This window comes from Chiloscyllium punctatum, chromosome 14 (assembly GCF_047496795.1).
Source record: "Chiloscyllium punctatum isolate Juve2018m chromosome 14, sChiPun1.3, whole genome shotgun sequence".
Taxonomy (NCBI): Eukaryota; Metazoa; Chordata; class Chondrichthyes; order Orectolobiformes; family Hemiscylliidae; genus Chiloscyllium; species Chiloscyllium punctatum.
In genome coordinates this window covers 40,244,903-40,270,452 of record NC_092752.1, presented here as the reverse complement: position 1 = coordinate 40,270,452, position 25,550 = coordinate 40,244,903, and the positions used below count along the sequence as shown (strand labels likewise).

Sequence of the window (25,550 nt, the reverse complement as noted above, 5' to 3'; positions counted from 1 at the left end):
CCACAATCCAAAAATGTGCAGGTTAGGTGAATTGGCCGTGCTAAATTGCCCGTAGTGTTAGGTGAAGGGGTAAACGTAGGGGAATGGGTTTGGGTGGGCACGCTTCGGCGGGTGCGGTGTGGACTTGTTGGGCCGAAGGGCCTGTTTCCACACTGTAAGTAATCTAATCACATAATGGAAGTTATGTACCAGAAGGTGAAATCTTTAGCAAATTGCTGGGCTACCTGCTCAAGCCTTAAAAATGGTTCTTGAACCAAGGACCTTCCCATCACAGAGGCAAGAGTGTGATCCATTGCACCATTGCTGACAATCTATAGGTAGCTTTCCCATTCTCCACAGTTCCACCTCATAGCTTTGAAATCTTTGGCATTAGGTACACGATAGGTACATAGAAAGAAGATAGCTAACTACACATAACAGAGACATAGAAGAGAAAGATGGCATACTATTGCTGAAAGGGTGCAGGAGCAAAGCAATTGACAGAATGCACAGCCTTTTAAATCGTAGTTACTTAGTAAACTTCAAATCCCCAGAGGTAAACAATCACCTCCACAGTTGATGGATTTAGGAAGAGGACCACCCCTCGGGAATGTAACGTATTGTTTGTGTCTCTTTCCAAATGCATAAAGGGAAGGCCCCACGGTGGGAGCTGGGTGTACAGAGAGCCTCATTGATCCTCAATCTGCTTAGCAAGGACCACTCTCGCTGCAGGAATTGAAAAAGTAAGACTCAGTACAAATTGTTTGGGACTGCACTGACCACATTCTGAAGAAAGCAGGAAGGAAAAGGTTTTCATTAATATAACACAATGAACTCTCAACAGCCCAAAGCAGATTGCAGCCAATTAAACAGGGCAGCACAGTGGTTCAGTGGTTAGGACTGCTGCCTCACAGCACCAGGTCTCAGGTTCGATTCGGTGACTGTCTGTGTAGAGTTTGCACTTTCTCCTTGGGTCTGTCTGTGTTTCTTCCCACAGTCCAAAGATGTGCAGGTCAGGTGAATTGGCCATGCTGAGTTGCCCATAAGTGCACCTTTCAGAGGGAAGTGGGTCTGGGTGGGTTATTTTTTGGGGGATTGGTGTGGACTGGCTGGGCCAAAGGGCCTGTTTCCACACTGCAGGGAATCTAATCTAAACAATCTTGGAAGTGTAGTCACTAAAATAATATAGGAAACACACCAGCAATTTGTACATACTGAGATCTACAAGCAGGCATATGGTCATAATCTCTTGGCTGAGTAGCAGATAGAGGCAGGGCATTAGGGAAAGTTCTATCCTTTCTGCCATAGCAAATTTTTATATGCATACAAAAGGGCAGATAGGAGCTCGGTTTAATGTCTATCTGAAGGATGGTACCTCCCACAGCACAGCAGAGCACCTCTCTGCCTCTGCACTGGAACATTAGCTGGGCTACCTGCTCAAGCCTTTAAAATGGTTCTTGAACCAAGGACCTTCCCATCACAGAGGCAAGAGTGTGATCCATTGCACCATTGCTGACAATCTATAGGCAGCTTTCCCATTCTCCACAGTTCTACCTCACAGCTTTGAACTAATTCCATATTAATAGGCTGCCTCCAGTTTCACATACTTTCATTTTTGCCTGTTGTCCTTTCTTTGTTGATCCTCAATGAGAACCTTGTAGGGGTCCATGGAGTTTCCTTTATCTATCTCATTAGTAATCATTAGTAAGTTATCTCTCTGATTAGTTCACTTATTGAGGGTTCAAATTGAGAAGCAGAGAAGTTATATTAAGCTTATTTAAGTCTCACTTAACTGAATCCTGTGCACATTCCTGGTCTCCATCTTATAAAATAGATATGAAGGTACAAAATAGACTTGAGAGGATGATACTGGATTTTGTTTTTTAAAATGTCCACAATCAAAAACAGGTTAGCTGGCATCTTGTTTCTACAATGAAGCCACTTCTTAAAATGGAACAGAAACTAGCTCAGAGTTATTAAAGGAAACAAACTCATAAGGCAGGCAAAAGCAGTCTGCTCTTTCATTTTGCTTAAGCTACTGTTGAGGCCAATTGAGCAGCTGCCACTGTCAAGGAAGGTCATTGCAGTCCACAGTCCCGTGATGAACAATAAGGATATGCTGAGGATACTTGCAACAATTCTATTTTACACAGCTCTTTCGGCAGGTAAGGTCTTAACTATCATTATAATTATGGCATTATGATGAGCAAATACTTCCTGTTTTGTTAGCTCAGAGATACAGGAAGACAGCCTTCTATATGATAATTACACCCAGCATCTTTGAGCCGTAAAGATACCTTTGGGCCGTAAGGATACTTGTACAGGAATTTGTCAAAGCTCATCACCATAAACAGTACAGATTAAATTTTCAATGACTATGAACATCGATGTGGTGCATCACATCAAATGACCGTTTTCTTGAAAGCAAAAAGAAAATGACCCCTTTATATGTAATTAAGATGCAGACAACACCAAGGAAAAATTGTTAATTTACCTGACAGCTATTTCTACCATGTCTAAACATACATGTCAAATGTATCTGTTGGCCCAGTTGTTAAAATAATTTTAGTTTTTCATCACAACTCAGTAAGTGTAGATTAAGCAGAAGCTCCTGTGACTATACATCGTTGTGCATCTCAAAATAGAAAAAAGGACAATCATTTCAGTAGAAGCTATTCTTTTAATATCTGAGCTGTTTCAAAGATATTAGTTAATATTAATGTTACATATTAATCTTCTCACTGCGAAAACCTCCCAGCTCATCTTTGAATAATTTCATAAAAATTTGTTTTTCTGCTGTGAGCATAAACTAGTGCAGAATACTTCTGTTCAACAGAAGAAAATGACAGTGGGAACCTCTTTGTACAATATTGTAGGTCACACCAAAAAGCATGTTCTGAAATTATTTTAAAACTCTCTTAATGAAGGAGTGTATGTTAGAGTTAGACCCACAAGGATTATGAAAGAAGTAGTCCTGAGCTTGTACAGTTTTTCCGTGATAGTCTCTCTCTTTTGGGTTCGCACTTAGCTTCTGCTGGATGTCTCCAGTTACTGAAGTTAAAGATTGCAATGTGAAGAGACTGCTTCCATCAACACATTGCACAAACTAGTAACTTTATTTATTAATTTGTATACTTCTTTAGTCAGGTTCACATACTCTCCAACTTGCTGTTTCTTTTTGAGAGCTTGCTCAGTACATGTTTTGGACAGATCAGCTCATATAAGAATGTTTAACTGTTTAACATACATCTAATGTCTCCATCAGTACATTAACAAGTCAGTACATTGGCTGGCAGTTGCCTCCACTTGATTATCACACAAAATTACCAGAAGGATGATCAGATCAGGTCCTGAATAGTCTAATTCAGTTGTACATCCAAGCCTTGGATAAAGTTTAAAACTAGAGAAGATACAGCTCCTGATGAACTATTGTAGTTTATAATCACCTAAGTTCCAAAATGTGCCAAATGTGATCAAATTCATCCATCTCTTTTGTAGGCTCAGACAAATCTGCAAAGTTCATCAGCATACAGGATACTTTTTACTTTAACTTTATCCAATAGTCTTGTCATTCACTTTCTTTGTGTTCTCAAGGCAGGCTAGAAAAGGCAGTGGTCTGGGAAAGCCCAAAACAGATAATGGATGCTGCAAAGCAATATAAACAGGGTTTAAAGTAAGAGATAAAGACAGGGTTTAATGTAAGAGATATGGACAGGGTTTAATGTAAGAGATATGGACAGGGTTTAATGTAAGAGATATGGACAGGGTTTAATGTAAGAGATATGGACAGGGTTTAATGAGTGCACAAGATGTTGGGTGGAGAGCACCTTGAAAGTGGAAAAACATTTTCTTTTAACTTCAGCAAAAAACTTTTAAACGTTGCTCTTGAGAGACCTGGGTACACTTGTGCATAAAACACAAAATTAGCACGCAGGAACAGCAAGTAATTAGGAAGACAAATGGCATTCTGGCAGCTATCAACACGTTTGGAAGTGAAGACTGCAGATGCTGGAGATCAGAGCTGGAAAAGCACAGCAAGTCAGGCAGCATCCGAGGAGGAGGAGAATCGACGTTTCGGGCTCAAAGGGCTTATGCCTGAAACATCGGTTTTCCTGCTCCTCAGATGCTGCCTGACTAGCTGTGCTTTTCCAGCACCACACTCTTGACATCTATCAAGATGGGATTGGAGTACAGGAATAACAAAATCATGTTATAATTTCTTCGGACTTTGGTCAGAGCACATCTGGAGAACACCATTTGCCATTTTGGTCTCAAAATCACAGGAAGAATATACTTGCCCTGAAGGCAATGCAACAAAGTTTGATTCTTGGGATGTGAGGATTTCTGAGAAGAGCTGTCTGTGTGGAGTTTGCACATTCTCCCCGTGTCTGTGTGGGTTTCCTCTGGGTGCTCCGGTTTCCTCCCACAGTCCAAAGATGTGCAGGTCAGGTGAATTGACCATGCTAAATTGCCCGTAGTGTTAGGTGCATTAGTCAGAGAGGCAGTGTACATTTAAGCCTATCTCTGAAAGAAGCAGAGGAGATGTCATTGAGGCATACAAGACTTTGAAAGAGCATTTGAAGGGTCTTGACTAAGTACACATTGGCATTTTTATGTCCCTTGGTTGGGTACTCCTGAACACAGGATACGGTTTCAAGATAAAGGATCAATCATTTTGGATTTAGATAAGGAGAAATCTCTAAATGCAGAGAGTGGTGAATGTTTGGAACTATTGGGTATATTCAAGGCTGGGATAGATTTTTAATCTCTTCAGGATTGATAAGACATGAAGATTGTGGTAAAAAAATGGAGCCTTTGCAGAAGATCAGATGTGCAGTCTTATTCCAGCGCGAAGGTTTCCTTTGCTTCAGTGACCAGCTATTCCAGCAGCCCGGCAGGCGGTCTCATACGAGAGGGATGGTCTCGGCCCCATGGTCTTCTGTGATGGTGGTTTCCTCCTCTGTATTCCCGTGGCCCAGCAATCTCATCCCAGGTCTCTCTTCAGCGTCTCTATTCCATTATTCCTTAATTGGCTTTCCCTCCGACCCAGGAGTCATCAATTGAACTGCGATGAACTTTGCCTTAAGTTTACTTCTGTCATTGATGGTGTGATGACTTGTAAAACTTTTCACTGTAAAAGTACATGTGACAATAAATGTCTATTCTATTCTCAAAGATCAACCATGATTATGTGGCTTGCTCAAAACATGGGAGGGTAAGACAACAGAAATATGACCAAAACATAATTCCTTACAATCCATGCAAGTCAATTGCCTTTATAACTAGTTGTCGTGAGTAAGGTACATGCTCAGGAATTAATTCTTTTTACACAGATGAGATATTTTAATGATAAAATATAGAATTATTTTTACACATGAGTGACTTACTGGTGGTAGTTAATAGATTAAAAAATGCCATGGGTGATTTGGTGATGGAATAAAAAAAACTCAGTTGAGTTTAAGAGCACTTCCAGATATAAAAGCACAATGTTCATGATTAACTATTCAAACTAATATTTCTAACAAGTCGCAATTAAAATGAGGATGATGAAGTGAAAAGTTAATACAAATTTACCGAAATGAAAGCATTTTTAAAAAAAGGCTTTCAACAAAATCCCCATCAAGGTTTGTGAAGAAATCAGGAAATGATAATAAAATAAGTAAAATGGTTTAAATGCACAGAATTATACTTAAAAAAAACAAGTTTATAGTGAAACGCACAAAGCTAAAATACTGGATTTTAAAGCTACATATAAAAAAACTGTAAAAAAAAACAAAGTTGTCTCTCTAAGGTTAAGGAAACAAATACAATTCAGTAAATCCAAAGCATGAAAGTCCAGAGCATAAGAAAGTATAAGAAAGTTCTGAAGAACGGTAGTATTCGACTCGAAACATTAATTCTGTTTCTCTCTAACAGATGTTGCTATAGCTACTGAGTATTTCCAGCACTTTCTGTTTTTAGTTCATATTTAGAGAAGCTACGTTTTATTTTCTTTTATTGTGGAATAAATAAGTATCGGTTCTTGAAAATAAATTTATGTTGTTTCTTCAAAGAGAATTGCTGGCTGCGGAGAAGCTTCCTGCTGCTAAATCCCTTGATAGCACTGAGTTCCTTTAAACAAAGGACTTCCACACCATTTCCCTCAATGGCAGCTTGATGTACTCTCCGTCTGGTCAGCGCAGTGCTGGGTTCATACCAGGAGCAGTGCAATGAGGTTCTTCAATGGAGCATTAAGCGGGCATTGGATAGGTATATGGAGGATAGTGGGTTAGTGTAGGTTAGGTGGGCTTTGATCGGCGCAACATCGAGGGCCGAAGGGCCTGTACTGCGCTGTATTCTTCTATGTTCTATGTTCTATTATTTGCCTCCTGAAGGGCCTTAATTGGTGACAAGGTGGAAAGACTGTTCACAGCGCCCCCTGCTGCAGACATAATCATAGTTGAAGTGGGAAGGTGATGTGATCTCGATCTGCCAGCCTGATTAAATAACCCCACCACCAAACCTGCCACTGGGGAACAATAATAAATTGTAAGCTATATTGAACAAAGCAGCTAATTATTTTTTGAGAACATTGCAAGCCTACGTGCTGGTTAGAAGGATACTCGTGGAGATGGTTTAGTTAAATTTCCAGAAAACATCTGATTAGTCTATCTGGAAGAAATTATGAGGAAAATTGCACATTTTTAGAACTGAAATAAAATATCATATAAATGTGTACTTGTTGTTCATAGTGAGTAGCGATTAAAAAAAATTCTCTAAATGGATGTAACAAATGGTATAGCCCAGGGTTCTCAATTAGGGCTTATTTTGAAGCCAAAACATTACTTATTTCAGATAAAGAAGGAACTTAGATGAAAAAATAAGGAGTTAAAAAAAATGTTTACGGAAAGTTAGACAGCACGTTACATCGATGGCAATAGGAAGTTCAAAAGGGACATTGATGAGTAGACAAAGCTTATGGAGTTCAAACTGAGCGATAGTGATGTCACCCACTTTAGAACGAGGTGGCAAAATCAAAGTGTTCCTTTTATACAATTTGTATTTCCTCAAACCGAACAACATCCTCGTGAATTTACATTGCATCCTTTCAAAATGCTGCTGCTAATAGCAAGCCCAATATTTCACTTCTTCCTTGGTTCTTAAGGCTTTAACCTTCTTCTTAAGCAACACTGCAGTTTTCTTGATTGTGAAGGACACAATAATTTAATGATAAATCAGTTAGTTACAAGTTTATAATTTTACTCTCATGTAGCTTGGTATATTTTTTCTCCTGTAACACGATGATAATGTGAGGTAACTCCAGAACCACAGCAACTTCAACGAAAGCAAATTCCCTGTTATCAGATGCTGATAAAACCAAGGGGGTTTGGTATTTGCAGAGCACTGGTCAGCTGCTTTTCCTCTCTGACCCTTTTGTTGGTGCATTGATGATATTATCCCCAGACCAGCAGCTATTAAATAGTTGTATTCCTTCCCGATTCACGTGGATAACGAGGGGTTTGTGATGTGCATTTGCTAACCCAGAGCTATCTGATTTTCACAAATTAATATTTGCAGCTTTTGGCGATGAACATCTGACTGAACTTACATCTGGGCTGCCAATACAGGAAACACTAGTTCCTCATTTTTAATGATTAGTACTTCAGATTTAGAGAGTTTGTAACCATCTCTATCATTACAGCTAATTCAGAAAGGAATCTTCTAGTTTCGTCGAAATGTAAGCTTTTGGAGGTGTCGTCCAAGATGATTATCACTGAACTGCCTAACGGTGAAAAGGTGGAACAACTGGCGAGAGATATAAAAATTATGTAAGTGTTATTGTTGATTTGTGATTATATTCACCATACAGTCAAAAAAGTGCAAACACATACTATTAGGAACTGATTGTAGGAAGTATGCATCAGTCAGATTGGATGCCAGGAAGAGAATGCGTCTCCCGTCAGGGACATAGGAAATTGGACACAAACTATCCCACCAGCCTGTTTCACACAAACCTTCCATGTGCAGACCAAAACAAACCTGTCAAATTTACTCCTATATTTCTACTTCTAGTCATAGAAAAATAAAGTTAAAATTCCTGGGCGATCCTACTGCCTGATTAAAAAGTTCCAGTTGGAAAAACTGGAACATAGAGCGGCTGGTGGTTAAGTGGTTAAGTGGTAAGCACCAGTGACCTCACAGCACGAGGGACCTCGGTTGGATTCCACCCTCGGGTTCCTATCTAGGTGGAGTTTGCACATTCTCCCTGTTTCTGTGCGCGTTTACTCCAGTTTCCTCCCACATTCCAAAGATATGCAGTTTAGGTGGATTGGTGATGGTAAAATATCTGTAGTGTGCAGGCTAGATAGTTGAAATATGGGGATAGGGTAGGGGGCTGGTGGGGAGGGGATGCTCTTTAAAGGATTAGTGTGGACGAGATGGGCTGAAAGGCCACTTTCCACATTGCAAGGATTCAATTTTTCTATAAAAAGCAAGTACGCAGTTGCCTTTGCTGATTTAATGATTGTCCAGGTGCTACATGAGCACTGTGTGGAAGGTGTAGTGACTCTAAGACATACCAGACCATGGAAATACCTTCTGCTGGCAGTTGATAGCTATTCAGTGTATCTCTGTTTGATCCATCCTATGACAGCACAGAGTTCTTTCCCTCAATACGTTATTCAAAGTATAATAATTTTCTTTAATATAATAATGCCTGTTTTGAGTCATAGAATTACACAGTCAATCAGTTTCAATTGTGTGATGTGTCATCCAGTTGGTTTGAAACTACCTTCGTAGTCTTTGCCAGAAAGAAAAAGCCCAAACTGATTTTGGTTCAGTTTGAGTTACACTACACACTTGCCTCATTGAGAAATGTGAAATTACTTGAACGTAATATAATTGTAATTAACCTTTTATTTTATTAGTTATCCAGCCCCCTCTCTGTTTCAGTGTTTCACTGTTAAGAAATGTTGAAAGATTGATTTTAATAAATGCCGGCATAAAATCTCATCAGCAAACAAAGATGTTCACACTTTAGTGTTCTCGGAGTATATACTGAAAGTTTCTGGTAATCTTTAGTGAATGTTAATTGCTGTTTCATTGCAGAGTTCCTTTGAGAAGCAGACAGAACATTTCAGATCCAACATCCCCCCTTCGGACCCATTTTGTCTACAAGATTTCAGATTTGTATGATTGCTTCTTTTTTGTGACTTTTGCAATGTGTGATTGTATGGACTTGAGATCATCATAACAATTCAGACTTTGCTGTACATTATGCATATTGTGTACAAAAATCTACCAATAGCTATTTGGAGTAATTTTGCCAGTTTCAAATAGGTCAGACCATTCAGAAATAACTGTATGATTCCTCTAATGAGGTATTTTTCGTGGAAGGTTAGGGAGAGATGAAATGTAAACAAAAAGAAAAGGTATTTTGACAGAACCTATAGAGAGAATCTGCCTTGATCAGAGAGTGCAACCGAAAATCATAGATTTCAAACCATTTGCGAAAGAACTAGAGAGGAAATCAGAAGAAATTTCTCCACACAAAGGTTTTAAGATCTGAACAAAGGCACTGGAATCAAATGCCTCAGGAGCAAAAGTAACTACTGCACATGTCCTTGAAGAAGCTTAACTTTCAAAGTTATAGAAAAAAGTACTGAGCCAGGCGAAGAAATTTGACAACACTTCAAAAGAGTGTGATAAGTTCATATAGCACAGGCCATTCGGCCCATGATTTACTATATTCGGATGTTGGTTTAATGGAGGGCCAAGCTGATAATATTGAAGAGGAGAAATAGGGTTGAAACATGAGGAAGTAATGGTGACAAAAATGCCAGGATTCTCCTCAAACCTGCTTTTACTGTAACTGGATTGATGCAGCTTTGCTGAAGGTGGGGCAGAAATCCTGTTCACCTGCTGGGATTGGGACACTTTCAGCGACTTTACTTTTCAGAAGAAATTCACTTTTAAAAGCCTGAAAAATGGAAGCGTTGGAGAAAATGAGAAAGAAAAGCACTTGGGAAACCTGGGAAATAATAAATAAGAGGTCAGCCACTGTGCAACTTCAAAAAGAATTCCAGGGGAGAAAGTGGGAGACAACAAGTGTCTGACAGCCGCCACAGAGCTATTGACTGAAGATCGACTGCCTGCAGCTGTATGATTGTATCATGGCTTTCCCAGCTTGTCAAGATTGTTCAGTGAGAAATTAAAACTGCATCGATTATAGGTGGAGTAGTACATTAGGGATACTACATTCTGGAGCAACCAGAGGGAATCAGATTGCGTGAGGAACCCACGCCTGTCAATTGCAATGTAGCAGATCAAAGTTGCACTGCCTGGCGAGTTCAATGGTTTCATTATTATCATGCCAGCTTATCATGTTATGGATTGATCAGATGCATTAGAAAGGGAAATAACATGAGAAGCTGACACCACTTAAAGCTAGCCTGCAGTGCTTAAAGTGGGCCTGCAGTGTTTAACGCTAGTCTGCAGTGCCTAAAGCTAGCTTGCAGTGTTTAAAACTAGCCTGCTGTATTTAACGCTAGTCTACAGTGTTTAACACCAGCCTGCAGTGTTTAAATCTACCCTGCAGTGCTTAAAGCAAGTCTGCAGTGTTTAAAGCTAGTCTGCAGTGTATAAATCTACCCTGCAGTGTTTAACACTAGTCTGCAGTGTTTAAAGCTAGTCTGCAGTGTTTAACGTTAGTCTGCAGTGTTTAATGCTAGTCTGCAGTGTTTAAAGCTAGTCTGCAGTGTATAACGCTAGTCTGCAATGTTTAAATCTTTCCCTGTAGTGTTTAAAGCGAGCCTGCAGTGTTTAACACTAGCCTGCAGTGTTTAACACTAACCTGCAGTGTTTAAATGCTAGCCTGCAGTGTTTAACATTAACCTGCAATGTTTAAATGCTAGCCTGCAGTGTTTAACACTAGTCTGCAGTGTTTAACATTAGTCTGCAGTGTTTAAAGGTAACCTGCAGTGTTTAACGCTAGCCTGCAGTGTTTAACGCTAGCCTGCAGTGTTTAACACTAGTCTGCAGTGTTTAACACTAACCTGCAGTGTTTAAATGCTAGCCTGCAGTGTTGAACACTAGACTGAAATGATTAAAGCGAGCCTGTAGTGTTTAAAGCTAACCTGCAGTGTTTAACGCTAGTCTGAAGTGTTTAACACCAGCCTGCAGTGTTTAACACTAGCCTGCAGTGTTTAAAGCTAGCCTGCAGTGTTTAACGCTAGTCTGCAGTGTTTAATGCTAGCCTGCAGTGTTTAACGCTAGCCTGCAGTGTTTAAATGCTAGCCTGCAGTGTTTAACACTAGCCTGCAGTGTTTAAAGCTAGCCTGCAGTGTTTAACACTAGTCTGCAGTGTTTAACGCTAGCCTGCAGTGTTTAAAGCTAGCCTGCAGTTTTTAAAGGTAACCTGCAGTGTTTAACGCTAGCCTGCAGTGTTTAACGCTAGCCTGCAGTGTTTAACGCTAGTCTGCAGTGTTTAAATGCTAGCCTGCAGTGTTTAACACTAGTCTGCAGTGTTTAACACTAGCCTGCAGTGTTTCACACTAGCCTGCAGTGTTTAAATGCTAGCCTGCAGTGTTGAACACTAGACTGAAATGTTTAAAGCGAGCCTGTAGTGTTTAAAGCTAACCTGCAGTGTTTAAAGCTAGCCTTCAGTGTTTAAAGCTAGCCGGCAGTGTTTAACGCTAACCTGCAGTGTTTAACACCAGCCTGCAGTGTTTAACACTAACCTGCAGTGTTTCACACCAGCCTGCAGTGTTTAACGCTAACCTGCAGTGTTTAAAGCTAGCCTGCAGTGTTTAACACCAGCTTGCTGTGTTTAAAGCTAGCCTGCAGTGTTTAACGCTAGTCTGCAGTGTTTAAAGCTAGCCTGCAGTGTTTAAAGCTAGCCTGCAGTGTTTAACGCTAGCCTGCAGTGCTTAACACCAGCCTGCAGTGTTTAAACCTAGCCTGCAGTGTTTAAAGCTAGCCTGCAGTGTTTAACGCTAGTCTGCAGTGTTTAACACCAGCCTGCAGTGTTTAACGCTAGCCTGCAGTGTTTAACGCTAGTCTGCAGTGTTTAACACCAGCCTGCGGTGTTTAACACTAGTCTGCAGTGCTTAACACCAGCCTGCAGTGTTTAACACCAGCCTGCAGTGTTAAAAGCTAGTCTGCAGTGTTTAAAGCTAGCCTGCAGTGTTTAACACTAACCTGCAGTGTTTCACACCAGCCTGCAGTGTTTAACGCTAACCTGCAGTGTTTAAAGCTAGCCTGCAGTGTTTAACACCAGCCTGCAGTGTTTAACACCAGCCTGCAGTGTTTAAAGCTAGCCTGCAGTGTTTAACACCAGCCTGCAGTGTTTAACGCTAGCCTGCAGTGTTTAACGCTAGTCTGCAGTGCTTAACACCAGCCTGCAGTGTTTAACACCAGCCTGCAGTGTTTAAAGCTAGCCTGCAGTGTTTAACACTAACCTGCAGTGTTTCACACCAGCCTGCAGTGTTTCACACCAGCCTGCAGTGTTTAACACTAACCTGCAGTGTTTCACACCAGCCTGCAGTGTTTAACGCTAGTCTGCAGTGTTTAAAGCTAGCCTGCAGTGTTTAACACCAGCCTGCAGTGTTTAAAGCTAGCCTGCAGTGTTTAACGCTAGTCTGCAGTGTTTAAAGCTAGCCTACAGTGTTTAAAACTAGCCTGCAGTGTTTAAAGCTAGCCTGCAGTGCTTAACACCAGCCTGCAGTGTTTAACGCTAGCCTGCAGTGCTTAAAGCTAGCCTGCAGTGTTTAACGCTAGTGTGCAGTGTTTAACACCAGCCTGCAGTGTTTAACGCTGCAGTGTTTAACACCAGCCTGCAGTGTTTAAAGCTAGCCTGCAGTGTTTAACGCTAGTCTGCAGTGTTTAAAGCTAGCCTGCAGTGTTTAAAACTAGCCTGCAGTGTTTAAAGCTAGCCTGCAGTGCTTAACACCAGCCTGCAGTGTTTAACGCTAGCCTGCAGTGCTTAAAGCTAGCCTGCAGTGTTTAACGCTAGTGTGCAGTGTTTAACACCAGCCTGCAGTGTTTAACGCTAGCCTGCAGTGTTTAACGATAGTCTGCAGTGCTTAACACCAGCCTTCAGTGTTTAACACCAGCCTGAAGTGTTAAAAGCTAGTCTGCAGTGTTTAAAGCTAGCCTGCAGTGTTTAAAGCTAGCCTGCAGTGCTTAACACCAGCCTGCAGTGTTTAACACAAGTCTGCAGTGTTTAAAGCTAGTTTGCAGTGTTTAACACAAGCCTGCAGTGTTTAATGCGAGTCTGCAGTGCTTAACACCAGCCTGCAGTGTTTAACACCAGCCTGCAGTGTTTAACGCCAGCCTGCAGTGTTTAACGCTAGCCTGCAGTGTTTAACGCTAGTCTGCAGTGCTTAACACCAGCCTGCAGTGTTTAACACCAGCCTGCAGTGTTTAAAGCTAGCCTGCAGTGTTTAACACTAACCTGCAGTGTTTCACACCAGCCTGCAGTGTTTCACACCAGCCTGCAGTGTTTAACACTAACCTGCAGTGTTTCACACCAGCCTGCAGTGTTTAACGCTAACCTGCAGTGTTTAAAGCTAGCCTGCAGTGTTTCACACCAGCCTGCAGTGTTTAACGCTAACCTGCAGTGTTTAAAGCTAGCCTGCAGTGTTTAACACCAGCCTGCAGTGTTTAAAGCTAGCCTGCAGTGTTTAAAGCTAGCCTGCAGTGTTTAAAACTAGCCTGCAGTGTTTAAAGCTAGCCTGCAGTGCTTAACACCAGCCTGCAGTGTTTAACGCTAGCCTGCAGTGCTTAAAGCTAGCCTGCAGTGTTTAACGCTAGTGTGCAGTGTTTAACACCAGCCTGCAGTGTTTAACGCTAGCCTGCAGTGTTTAACGCTAGCCTGCAGTGCTTAACACCAGCCTTCAGTGTTTAACACCAGCCTGAAGTGTTAAAAGCTAGTCTGCAGTGTTTAAAGCTAGCCTGCAGTGTTTAAAGCTAGCCTGCAGTGCTTAACACCAGCCTGCAGTGTTTAACACAAGTCTGCAGTGTTTAAAGCTAGTTTGCAGTGTTTAACACAAGCCTGCAGTGTTTAATGCGAGTCTGCAGTGCTTAACACCAGCCTGCAGTGTTTAACACCAGCCTGCAGTGTTTAAAGCTAGCCTGCAGTGTTTAACACTAGCCTGCAGTGTTTAAAGCTAACCTGCAGTGTTTAACACCAGCCTGCAGTGTTTAACACTAGTCTGCAGTGTTTAAATGCTAGTCTGCAGTGTTTAAAGTAAGCCTGCAGTGTTTAACACTAGCCTGCAGTGTTTAACACTAGTCTGCAGTGTTTAAATGCTAGTCTGCAGTGTTTAACACTAGCCTGCAGTGTTTAAAGCTAGCCTGCAGTGTTTAACACTAGCCTGCAGTGTTTAAAGCTAGCTTGCAGTGTTTAACGCTAGTCTGCAGTGTTTAAAGCTAGCCTGCAGTGTTTAAAGCCAGTCTGCAGCACACCCCCCTACGACCCACCCTCCCATTCTGGCACTTTCCCCTGCCACCGCAGGAACTGTAAAACCTGTGCCCACACTTCCTCCCTCACCTCTATCCAAGGCCCTAAAGGAGCCTTCCACATCCATCAAAGTTTCACCTGCACATCCACCAATATCATTTATTGTATTCGTTGCTCCCGATGTGGTCTCCTCTACATTGGGGAGACTGGGCGCCTCCTAGCAGAGCGCTTTAGGGAACATCTCCGAGACACCCGCACCAATCAACCACACCAACCCGTGGCCCAACATTTCAACTCCCCTTCCCACTCTGCCGAGGACATGGAGGTCCTGGGCCTCCTTCACCACCGCTCCCTCACCACCAGATGCCTGGAGGAAGAACGCCTCATCTTCCGCCTCGGAACACTTCAACCCCAGGGCATCAATGTGGACTTCAACAGCTTCCTCATTTCCCCTTCCCCCACCTCATCCTAGTTTCAAACTTCCAGCTCAGCACTGTCTCCTTGACTTGTCCGGACTTGTCGAACCTGCCTATCTCCTTTTCCACCTATCCACTCCACCCTCTCCTCCCCGACCTATCACCTTCATCCCCTCCCCCACTCACCCATTGTACTCTATGCTACTCTCTCCCCACCCCCACCCTCCTCTAGCTTATCTCTCCATGCTTCAGGCTCACTGCCTTTATTCCTGATGAAGGGCTTTTGCCTGAAACGTTGATTTCGTTGCTCGTTGGATGCTGCCTGAACTGCTGTGCTCTTCCAGCACTACTAATCCAGTATTTAATGTTAGCCTGCAGTGTTTAAAGCTAGGCTGCAGTTCTTAAAGCTAGCCTGCAGTTTTTAACGCTAGCCTACAGTGCCCTCCAGACACATACAGTAGACCCTCTGAACGAGATGGGTTTGGAGTATTTTGTTCAGATCATTGATCGTTTGAGTAACTGGAAACAAGCAGTAATTTTAATGCCAGTTATCCTATTCATTTCTAGGTTATCCCACTATTGCTCGGTTATCCAGCAGTGCACACCATAATGCAGTTTAAACTGATAATTGAATGCTGAGTTGTCTAATGCCATTTTTACAACCTTGAGATCTTGTTAGGACAATCCAAAATTCAGATAATTAATGTTCGGGTAACCAAAGTTCTATTGTACTCAGAAGGAAGTGGGAACAGGTGGGCATGGATCAATGTTAAATAGTCATTTTCAGGGACATGGATGCAATACCACAAAATTTCACACAAGCGGTCAATGTCAATGCATGCATTTTCAAATGACTTATCCTGTGAACTGCACACTTGTGTCAAATAATGTTTGGTCTGTCACACCACCAACACAGTCTTTGTAATTGAGGGCTCAATCCTGACATTCATACACTGTGCCACACTCTCATACATTTAACACTGCAGCAAGCCTCAGGTATACATCTCACAACTCGCACAAACTGCCAACTGTTCAAGCATGACAACCACATCAACCAAATAAACTGCACCACACTCACAAACACTCTTCCTCTCTCTAGCAGGACAAGATGGAGTGAAACCAGAGGTACCAGGAGCTAACTGGAAAGGAGCATGGAAATCTGCAAGTTTTCATTCTCGTGGAGGTGATAGCTGACTGCTTCATAGCAACAACCCTGGAGAGAGGATGAGTTGAAAGCACTGAAGATGAAAGTATCCTCACTGAATACTTCTCACTGGCCCCTCGATCTACAATTTCTTCTGTGTGACAACCTGCCAGACGTAGCTGTTACTTACTCCCAGACTATGACTTCACTCTTCTGCTTTTCTTCTCTCTGATACTCAAAAAATGTGACCAAGGCAGACGGTGGACAAAGAGCAAGAAAGAAATGCTGGTGAAGGCATAGCATCAGTATTTCACACTCGCAGCTCAGATAGTGACCGAGAACATCCTTTCGAGGAAAGCACCCCTGAGGCGGGAACTGCATGTTGTGAGACACCAGGGGTAAGTGGGTGAGGGGGCAAAGGGAACACAGATGGCAGCTCTGCAGAGGGACAGGGCACTCAGGTGCCCTGCTGAAGAGATGAGCTTTCAGTTGGAGAATGTTGCTGGGAATGACCGACGAAACATTTGGTGATTTAAGAAACCTCCTTGAAAGGAGCATGGAGTCAGACACCAGCAAACTGCAGGGTCCTGCACAGATTTCTGAGGCCATCCTTTCCAGCGTGGCAGTGATGGCTCATTCTATTCACACACTTGGCGACCTGAGCCTGATGCAGCATCTATCTGTGACAACTAATACTCTTGCTGCTGTGCAAAAGGTTGGGCTGTCAACTTCGACTAGATAGTACTAGACTAGTTACTTCTATTAGTACTGCATGGAGGCTTTAAGACATAATGGTACATGGAATACAGACACTAAAGGATTGCACATGTGTGATTGGTTGACTTTTGTACACAATATGGCAATACTTTGATCACTAATTTGCTATGTAATGTTTATTTTCTGGTAGTTTTTACTTTTTATAGCCAAGAGACCACTCCTGGTTCCCTCAATCCTATTCTCATAAACTGATGACTCTTGGTCCTTATTAACTGTTCTCTGTCTTCAGGTACTATATGTTCCTCCTTTTTACCCTCCATCATTAGATTAGATTCCCTACAGTGTGGAAACAGGCCCTTCGGCCCAACAAGTCCACACCGACCCTCTGAAGAGTAACCCACCCAGTTCCATTTCCCTCTGACTAATGCACCTAACACTACGGGCAATTTAGCATGGCTAATTCACCTGACCTGCACATCTTTGGACTGTGGGAGGAAACCGGAGCACCCGGAGGAAACCCACGCAGACACGGGGAGAATGTGCAAACTCCACACAGACAGTCACCTGAGGTTGAAATTGAACCCAGATCCCTGGTGCTGTGAGGCAGCAGAGCTAACCACTGAGCCACTGTGCCGCCCTATCACCACCCTCACCAAAAAATTCAATCTTTTTGCGTCTCCACCATTCCAAACGATTACCTTATCTCCCTGTTAGCTCTATAATTCCTGAACACTTGCTGAAGTGTTTGTACTTTTGGACTAGATTAAAAACTGGGAGTGCTTCCGAGAGGGAGATCATAACTTACTAAGGTGACAAAGGCTGATGGTTTTTTTTTCAGAAAGCAGGCAGCTGATTGGCTGCCATTAAGCTTTATGCCAGAATCAGGAAGTCCCACCTGACTGGAGGAGCCGACCAATCAGAGCCCGCCAACTCCAGAACTCAGTGACAACTCAGCAGAGGCAGTAGCTGGTACCAGAAAAAAATAGCTCCTGGACTCCCAGGATGGAAGATCCCAAAGGGAAAGGTTTGGGAGTGGTTTCTGGGGTAGGGAATCAGGGAGAGAGTCAGAAACAAGGGCGAGAGGGTGGTTCTCAGCTGCAATCATCCTATTCCAGGTCCAGTCCATCAGTGTTGCACAACCTGATGCCTATTGAGAGACCATCCACCTAATTAAGTGTTCTTCTCACATCCAAACCCACCACCTCTGAAACTGGAACGTAGCACCTATGTTATCACCTCCAAATCTATCCTCACCTTTTCCAGAACATCCTGTTGAATCCACCCAATCGGGTTTATGCCTGAGCCACCTTAACAGGACGGTTCTTATCAAAATCATAAATGGTATATTGTGTAAAAATGGCAAGTGTAAACTTTCCCTTCTTGTCTTGGTGTTGAGCAAGTTAGACAAAGGTGAGCTAATGAAACATGCTCTATTTGGATTTCCAGAAAGCCTTGGACAAGCCTCTGCACAGGAGGCTGCTAAATAAATGAAGAGCCCATGGTTTTGAGGCAAGGGGCCTGGATAGAGGATTGGCTACCTGGCAGAGGGCAGAAAGTAGGGATAACAGGGGTCTTTTCAGAATGGCAACCAGTGACTAGAGACGTTCCGCAGTCATCAGTGTTGGGACAACTATTCACATTATGAATTAACGATCTGAACGTAAGAATTGAGTGCATAGCTGCTATGTCTGCAGATGGCACAAGGATAGGGGATGGGCAGGGAGAGCTGAGGAAACAGGGAGGCTGCAGGAGGACTTGGACAGACTTGGAGAGTGGGCGAAAAGTGGCAGATGAAATACAGTGTGGGAAAGAGCGAGGTTGTGCACTTTGGTAGGAAGAATAGAAGCATATACTATTTTCTACATGTGGAATGGCTCTATAAATCTGAAGCACAAAGGGATTTGTCCTGGTTCAGGATCCTCTTAAAGTTAACGTGCAAGTTCAGTCAGCAGATGAAAGGCAAATGCATTCTGTTGGCATTCATACCAAGAGGGTTAAAATACAAGGGCAAAAATGTACAGCTGAAGCTGCATAAGGCTCTGGTCAGACTACATTTGGAATATTGTGAGCAGTTTTGGATCCTGGGATCTAAGGAATGATGTCTGGCATTGGAGAGGATCCAGCACAGTTTTACGGTAATGATCCAGGGGAGGAAGGGCCCGGATATGAAGTGCGGTTGAGGACTCTGGGTCCTTAATTTCACTGAAACTCAAAACATTACTGAGAGACCTGAATAGAATGAATGTGGAAAAGATGTTTCCAAATGTGAGAGAGACGAGGGCCCAAGGGCACAGCCTCAGAGTGAAGGGATGATCTTTTCGAACTGAGATGAAGAGGAATTTCTGCAGCCTGAGGTTTGTGAAGCTGTGAAATGCATTGACACAGAAGGCCAAGTCCTTGAGTGTATTTATGATAGAGATGGATAGATTCTTGATTGGTGAGGGGATCAAGGGTTTCCAGGACAAGGCAGGAGATTAGGGTTGAAAAACATATCAGCCATGATTGAATGGCAGAGCGGGCCAGAGGGGCTGAACGGCCTACTTCTGCTCCTACATTTTATGGTCTTACTCAACTTCTCAGCAGCTTTGATATAATGAACCACACCACCCTCCTCCAATGTCTCTCTGCTGTAGTACAGCCGGATGAAATTACAACAGCTTGGTTCCAGCCTTACCTATGTTATCAGAGCCAGAGCGTCACTTAAAGAGGTTTCTCTTACTGCTTTCACACTGATACCTCTGATGTTGTCCAAAGATCAATCCTTGCCCCTGTCCTTTTCTGTGCATGTTGCCCTTCTATGCAGTGTTAGTTTTCACTTGTACACTGACAACATACAGCTCTATCCCACCACCAGCTCACTCTACTCCTTCACTACTGCGAAGTTACTAAACTGCTTGTCCAACATCCTGAGCTAAATGAGGAAATATTTCCTCCAAATCCGGGCAACCAAAGCTGCTCTTTTCAGTCCTGACTACACGCTTCATTCTTTAGCTCCAAACCTAGCCCTCTCTGAAGCTAAATAAAACTGTTCATAACTTTGAATCTGTGATGAGCTTCTGACATCTTATCTGCCCAACACTGATGCTATCCCCTTGCTCTCCAACATCAGCTCAGTCTGCTTTGCCTCAGCTGTTGCTAAAAATCTTTATCCATCCCTTTATTTTAAGACTTCACTACTCCAATGCACTTCTGATTGATCTTACACTGCACACCATCCAACATCATTCAAATCTATACTGCTTGGGACCTTTCTCTCATTAAGACCTTGTTCACTCATTAATACTGTGCTCGCTGGCTTGCGTTGGCTCTGGATAAGCAACAATTCTCTTTGTTGTTCTCGACTTCCTTTAAGGCCTGGTCTTTCCCAATCTCTGCAATCTCCTTCAGCTCTACAACTTGCAAATATACCTGCACCCCTCTAGTTCTGATACCTCGACCATCCCTAGTTTTAATCACTCTGCCATTGGTCACCATTGCCTTCAGTTGCTAACGTTCAATGCTCGATGATTTCCTTTTGGCTGTCTGGATTTTACCTTATAACTGTATCAGTTACTCTCCTTTCGACCTGTTATTCCTGCCCCCTCCTCCCCCTTTCCTTCACTCGATTTGCTTGGTGTCCTTGCTGTGCCATTCATTCATCGTTCCCAGCTGCATCACTCAGAGATCCCTTCAAAGGCAGTAGCAGCACTCAATCCCCATCACAACTGGGTTCCCTCATGATCTGCCGTGTATCAGCTGAAGGACAACAATGAAAGATCTGAAAAGCAATGGAATAATTTTTAGAGAGTTTGGCCAGAGCCCAAAGAGCTGTGGAAGTTGGATTTTCAGCCACTTCTCCAAATGGAAAGAGGTTGATAGATTCTCTCGAATCACTTTCCTGCCAGTATTGTCATTGGCTGTCATTGGGAAGCTGGTATTAGTTAGCCACTTTCTAGCTTGGACCATGTGGATGACAGTAACCTGATTGCCCTCCTCAATTCATAACAAAGAACATAAGAACTGAGAGCAGGAGCAGGCAATTCAGCCCATCAAGCCTGTTCCGCCATTCAATACGATCATGGCTGATCTCATCTCGACATCAACATTTCCTCTACCCAAATTTTCACCATTATTAATTAAAAATCTATCTGTCTCCTCCTCGAGTTTACTCAATGGTCCAGCAATCACTGAATTCTGGGGTAGAGAATTCCAGCTCCCTTTGAGAGAAATAATGTGCCTTGATCTCTGTTTTAAATCTGCCACACCTTATTAAACTATTAACTCTTGTTCTAGATGATCTTGTTCTTTTTCTAGATGGGTAAGTGGAGCTGAGTCAATGAAAAGATCAGCTCTAATTGAATCGTGGAACAGCCCAAGCAGCCAGATGGCCTACTCCTGCTCCTATTTCTTATGTTCTTATGTAGAGTGCCTACATGAGGAAACATCCTTTCCATACTTTGTCAATCCCCTTTAGCATCTTATATACCTCTGTTACATCTCTTCACATTCTTTAAGCTCCAGAGAGCATTAACTGCTCACTCTCTCTTCATAAGACAAACCCTCTCGTCTTTGGAATCAACCTAGCAAATCTCCTCTGAACTGCCTCCAATATAACTGCATCCTTCCTCAAGGAAAAGGACACAATATTCCAGATGCAGTCTCATTAATACCCTGTACAGTTGTTGCAACATTTCCCTACTTTATAGGGCAGCACGGTGGCTCAGTGGTTAGCACTGCAGCCTCACAGCACCAGGGACCCAGGTTCAATTCCAGCCTTGGGCGACTGTCTGTGTGGAGTTTGCATGTTCTCCCTGTGTCTGTGTGGGTTCCCTCCCACAACCTAAAGATGTGCAGGTTATGGTGAATGGGCCATGCCACATTGCCCATAGTGTTCAGGGATGTGCATTAGTCAGGGGTAAATGTAGAGTAATAGGGTAGGGGAATGGATCTGGGTGGGTTACTCTTCGGAGGGTCAGTGTGGGCATGTAGGACCGATTGGCCTGTAGGAATTCTGTGATTCTACTTAAATACTCTCTCCTTTCAGCACGAAATGCCAAAGTTCTGTTTGCTTTCCTTATTATCTGCTGTCCCTACATACTCGTTTCTTGTAGTTCTTATACATGGACACCCCAAGCACTCTGAAGTTTCTCTTCATTTAACTAATATTTGCCTCCTACCAAAATAGATAATCTCAGCCAGGGAATGAAAAATGAGCTTTTCTTGGGGTGGCACAGTGGCTCAGTGGTTAGCACGGCTGCCTCACAGCACCAGGGACCCGGATTCAATTCCCGCCTCGGGCAACTCTCTGTGTGGAGTTTGCACATTCTCCCCGTGTCTGCGTGGGTTTCCTCCGGGTGCTCCAGTTTCCTCCCACACTCCAAAGATGTGCAGATCAGGTGAAGTGGCCATGCTAAATTGCCCGTAATCTTAGGTGCATTAGTCAGGGGTGAATGTAGGGGAATGGGCCTGGGTGGGTTGCTCTTCAGAGGGTCGGTGTGGACTTGATGGGCCGAAGGGCCTGTTTCCACACTGTAGGGAATCTGAAAAAAAAACCTCTCTGTGTTATGTCTTGGAGATGCCGGTGGTGGACAAAGTTAAAAATCATACAGCACCAGGTTATAATCCAACAGGTTTTGGCCCTTAGATTAGACTTAGATTACTTACAGTGTGGAAACAGGCCCTTTGGCCCAACAAGTCCACACTGATCCTCCGAAGCGCAACCCACCCATACCCCTACATTTACCCCTTCACCTAACACTATGTGCAATTTAGCATGGCCAATTCACCTAACCTGCACATCTTTGGACTGTGGGAGGAAACCGGAGCACCCGGAGGAAACCCACGCAGACACGGGGAGAATGTGCAAACTCCACACGGTCAGTCGCCTGAGGTGGGAATTGAACCCGGATCTCTGGCACTGTGAGGCAGCAGTGCTAGCCACTGAGCCACTGTGCCACCCACAAAGAAAGCACAGCGTACGCCAACCCGTGAAACTGCCGTACAGAACCAGGCTGTTTCTGCCCAGTTTCGAACCAGGGACCTTTCGCGTGTCAGGCGAATGAGACAACCACTACACTACAGAAACCCACCCCGCTGCAAGCTGCAAGCCCATTGACCTAACCTCTTCACATTCATTTGTAAATTCCTTATTTCTTTATTGCAGTTTATGTTCCCACCTATTTTAGCATCATATGTAATATTGCCTAGTGTATCTTCTATCCCTGCATCTGAGTCATTAGTGAAAATGAACCTTCCAGCTCAGCGAGCAAACCTACAGCCAGGGTCCTTAATATAGATCATAAACAGTTAAGGGCACAAAGACCAAAACCTGTGGTACCTCAATAGTTACATCTTGTTGACTAGAAAATAACCTTTTATCCTAACCTTCTGACTTAATTGGTTAGCCATTCCTCTTTCCAAGGTAATAAATTACCCCTAACTCCATTTGATCTTACCTTGTGCAGTACCTTAACAAATGGTTTCTGGAAATCCAAATATGCTACATCTCCAGGATCCCCATTATCTACTTTGCTTGTTACATCTTCGAAGAACTCTAGCAATTTAGTCAAGCATGATTTACCCTTCATAATGTCACACTGACTTCAATGGATTGGATTTTGACTTGCCAAATGTGCTGTTATTACTTCGTTAGCAATGGATTCTAATAATTTCCTAATGACCAATTGGTGTGTAGTTTCCTATGTTCTGCTATAAGGTGTTATATTAGCACTTTTCCACTCCACCGGAACCTTTCATGCATCCAGGGAATTTTGGAATTTTATCACCAATGGACCCACTATGTCTGCTGCCACTTCCTTTAAGACTGTAAGATGTTAACCTGCAAGCCTTGGGAATCTGTTTACCTTCAATCGCAATAGATTGCTCAGTACATTTCCCCTAGTGAGGCTGATCATTCCAAGGTCTCACTCTGTATAACCTCTGTATTACCTGTTACCATTGGGTTGGCTTCACCATGAAAACTGAGGAAAAATATTGATTTTGTTACTTTGTCCTTTTGTGTTCCCCACTATTAACTCCCCAGTCTTCTCCTCCAAGGAACCAACAAAGACTTTAGCTACTCTCTTCCCTTTTACACATATACAAAAGTGTTTGCTGTCCATTTTCATATTTTGCGCTTGTTTTCTATCATAATTTACTTCTGTTTTACTCATTTTTTTTAGGATCCCTTTGTTGATCTTTTAGTTTCCTATTCTTCCGGCCTTTCACTTACCTTTGTAATAGGATATGCTTTAGTTTTTGACTTTATATTATCTCTAAGTTCCTCTCTTAGCCGTGGATGTTTCCCCTCCTTAATATAAGAGTATTGGCACATGCTAAATGAATTGGAATGTTAATACGAAAAAATATTGACTGCGTATTTGGTCTTTTTTGAACATTTAATGATAGTGCACAGTCAGTACTATGTATTCGATAACAGTTGTATCTCTAATAAATATCTTGTTGCAGCTGCAAGAATTGTAGTCAACAACAATCTCCAGATAAACCTCAGTGCAAACCCGAACGTCCGCCCACAGATGAATGCTATGCCCATGATGACCAATCATGCAGTGACTATCGGCGTCACTTCGGAGCTGTTAAACACTTCAAGGAACGCTGGACTCAAAAGCCTACAGAGATGCCTCTTCATGCAACAGTAGATCCAAATTCTTTTTCAGATGCTCCATAAATTGTTCTAAAGATGTAACGAATAACTGCTCCTGTTTCTTTACAGCTCTCCCTTTGCCATAATGACATTTTGCCTTCATCAAACAGAAAATAACAGCTTGAGCTCTGGCTTCACAATAAACACTGCTTTCTGTATCATGTAACATCTGTATAAATGTATCATGGTCTGTTTCACAGAAACAAAAAAAAATTGAGACAATGCGAAAATGATAGCACTAAATATTGTTTTCTACAAAACTATGTTACAACAATTAAAACATATAAAACTATAGTAAAGAATGTTTTCAGAAAAGAACTAAACAACTTGGTTCATCAAACAACCACATTTCCTCCATGACCCTATGCAATCCTTTCTGACAAGACCTTCATCCAAACTATTGAGACTGTTGTGAAATAATTGGGTCAGCAAATCGTCTCCTTTCCCGCAATGGAGTTCAAGCATATAATTGTCAGAAGCGCTATTTTCCTCACAGAATTAGCTTTACTCCAATTGTACTTACACATGAAGCACTCAACTTTATTTCTAGGTCAGACGAAGGTGGAGAGAGGTGCAACAACATGGGAAGGTTTAAAGAAAAGAGTTCAGGGACAGAAAACCACAGCAGCTGAAAATGTAGGGAAGGATGACAGCGTACGCCAGAGTCAAAAGGACAAAGTTTCTAAGGCATAGGGCACGGTCATGGAGAAATGAGTGAGGGAGGTAGAGGATTTTGACACCAAAGCTTGGAAGGCAGGAAGCTATCAGTGATCAGCACAAACAGCAGTGATAAATGAGTGGGTACTCAAAAGACAAGTTCAGTTGAATCACAGAAAATCAAAGAGGAGAGCACTGAAGCAACAGGTCTGGTTGAGAATTTCAATCCTGGTGGAAATGTCATATGCTGATAATGTATTAAAGGTCAGAGGTATGTGATCTTGGTAACTGAGAAGCCATTACCATAGTAGCTCAGCTCACGACCAAACAGGACTCTGTTCACTGGCTCCAGCCCTGATGATTCAGAAAAACAAAGCACCTTTCCGATGTCGGGGTGATGAAAATGAGGTTCCTTTAAGATTTGATGTCAGGCAAGTTCCAAATAATGCAAAACAATCCAGGGTCATGACAGAGGTAATATCAGATCTTATCAACATAAGTGGGAAGAGGTAAAGTTTTGAGAGTTTTGACAATAAGATAAGCTGGTTAAAATAG

The 25,550-nt window shown here is 42.7% G+C and overlaps 1 protein-coding gene across 1 annotated transcript; it reads left to right on the top strand.

Moving 5' to 3' along the window:
- The first annotated feature begins 1,994 nt into the window (after positions 1-1,994).
- Positions 1,995-24,504, top strand: LOC140485744 (immunoglobulin J chain-like). Its single transcript, XM_072584224.1, has 4 exons — positions 1,995-2,144; positions 7,661-7,787; positions 9,067-9,147; positions 24,143-24,504. The coding sequence occupies exons 1-4, from the start codon at positions 2,081-2,083 to the stop codon at positions 24,360-24,362; spliced, it is 492 nt and encodes a 163-aa protein (XP_072440325.1). The 5' UTR covers positions 1,995-2,080; the 3' UTR covers positions 24,363-24,504.
- The last annotated feature ends 1,046 nt before the right edge of the window (positions 24,505-25,550 follow it).